Source organism: Emiliania huxleyi, assembly GCF_000372725.1.
Source record: "Emiliania huxleyi CCMP1516 unplaced genomic scaffold EMIHUscaffold_311, whole genome shotgun sequence".
NCBI classification, from domain to species: domain Eukaryota; phylum Haptophyta; order Isochrysidales; family Noelaerhabdaceae; genus Emiliania; species Emiliania huxleyi.
In genome coordinates, this window is record NW_005199673.1 from 16581 (window position 1) to 18168 (window position 1588).

General features: G+C 73.9%; 2 protein-coding genes across 2 annotated transcripts in view; both read right to left on the reverse strand.

The window, feature by feature from the left end:
- EMIHUDRAFT_368459 (hypothetical protein) overlaps positions 1 to 283 on the reverse strand; it is a 1031-nt gene extending 748 nt beyond the window's left edge. Inside the window, exon 1 of the mRNA XM_005774414.1 lies at positions 1 to 283. Coding sequence (XP_005774471.1) covers positions 1 to 258 — 258 coding nt within the window. The 5' untranslated portion in view covers positions 259 to 283.
- Positions 284 to 414: 131 nt separating this feature from the next.
- The window catches only part of EMIHUDRAFT_240550 (hypothetical protein), a gene marked incomplete at both ends in the record, with an annotated part of 2720 nt that continues 1546 nt past the window's right edge, over positions 415 to 1588 (reverse strand). The window contains 4 exons of the mRNA XM_005774415.1: positions 415 to 654; positions 856 to 969; positions 1338 to 1425; positions 1500 to 1547. Coding sequence (XP_005774472.1) covers positions 415 to 654; positions 856 to 969; positions 1338 to 1425; positions 1500 to 1547 — 490 coding nt within the window. The remainder of the gene's footprint in view (positions 655 to 855; positions 970 to 1337; positions 1426 to 1499; positions 1548 to 1588) is intronic.

Here is a 1588-nt window from a genome sequence, read left to right on the forward strand (position 1 = left end):
CAGCAGCGCGATGGCAGCGGACGGGTCCGCGAGCTGTGCGCTGCCGTCCCCCTCGGCCAACGCGTGAGCCCCCGCGTCCACCTCGGCCTCAAGCAACGCGCCCAAGCGGCGACACGGCCGGCCAGCCTGCGCGGCGGTGAAGGCTGCGTCGCGCACCTTGCGCAGGTTGGCCTCGTCGTTCCGGACGAGCAGCGCCAAGCCGAGCGCCTGGTTGATCCTGATCACGCCCGCCTCCAGCGCGCGCAGGCTCGGCTCCATCGCCAGCGGAACGCCTTTGGGTTCGGGTACCGTGGGAGGTAGGGGAGTGGGCGCGGGTACCGTGGGGGTATGGGATGTGCGGAACGCCTTGACGGAGTCGATGTAGAACGGGCTCTCCCCATCTCTCCCCATAGTCTCCCCATCTCTCCCCGTATCTCAGGTGCCTTGCCCGCAGAGGTCCGCGACGAGGCCCGCCTCGCCAGGCTGCATTGCCGCGCGGAAGGCGGCGCACGCCTCGTGCAGCACCGAGTGCTCCTCGGAGCACATGTCCGCCAGCAGCGCGTCCACCTGCAGCTCCTGCACCTCCCCCTCGTCCTCCTCCTCCGCAGCCGTCCCGTCGTCGCTGCTTTGCGAGCGCGCTCGCCGCTTCAAGAAGGGCGGCGGCGTGGCCGGCGCCTCGGGCGACGCCGCCGGAGTGTAGTTTGAGGTGTATGGGGGTGCGTCGAGCGGCGGCAGCAGCGGCGACGCGGCCGAGGGCGACGGCAGCGGGTCGCAGGCGCGGGCGGGAGAGTCGGCGGCGCTTTGAGGGTATTGCCGGCGGCCGACCGAGGCGGGGACGGGGAGCTCGGCGGGGTCGTCGTCGTCGCCGGCGCCAACCCGTCGCAGCGGCTTCGCTTCTCCGGCCGTCGGAGGCAGCTGCGCCCCCGTCCTCCCGCCCGCAGGACCCGCAGGCGCTACCGGCGCGCCGGCGGGCGGCAGCGACGGCGACAGCTCGAGCGCCCAGCAGCGGAGGGGCGGCGGCGCGCGGGCGGAGAGGCGGCGCGCGCCGCGCACCCCAAGCAGTAGGGCAACGGCCACCGACTGCAGCACGCACGCCGCAACCGCAGCAGTTGCCGTCGGGGGAAACGCTGCTCCTGCTCCGGCCGTGCCGCCGCCCCAAAGGACCGGCCACAGCGTCGCCGCCACACACGCCGCTGCGGCGGCCGCCGCGGCTTCCAGCAGCAGCAGCACGCCCAACGGACCTGGCCGGGCGGTGGCGGCGGCGGGCGGCGGCGCGACGGGGCGCCTGTTCACAGCTGCGGGTGTCAAAAGACGCCGTTCACAGCGGCGGGCGGCGGCGCGACCGGGCGCCAGCTAACGCGGATGTGAGAGTGGAGCAGCACGGGCGGCTGCACTGCAACGGTCGCGGAGCCTGCCTCTCCGGCCTCAAGTGGCGCGAGCGCGAGGCTCGCAGACCCGCCGCCTGTTCACAGCTGCGGGTGTGAAGAGACGCTGTTCACAGCGGCGCGAGGCTCGCAGACCCGCCGCCCTCGAGAGCGACGCAGAGCGAGTCGTGGGCGCAGTCGAGGCTGCAGGCGGAGCCGCAAGACGAGGAGAGACTCAGCTCGAC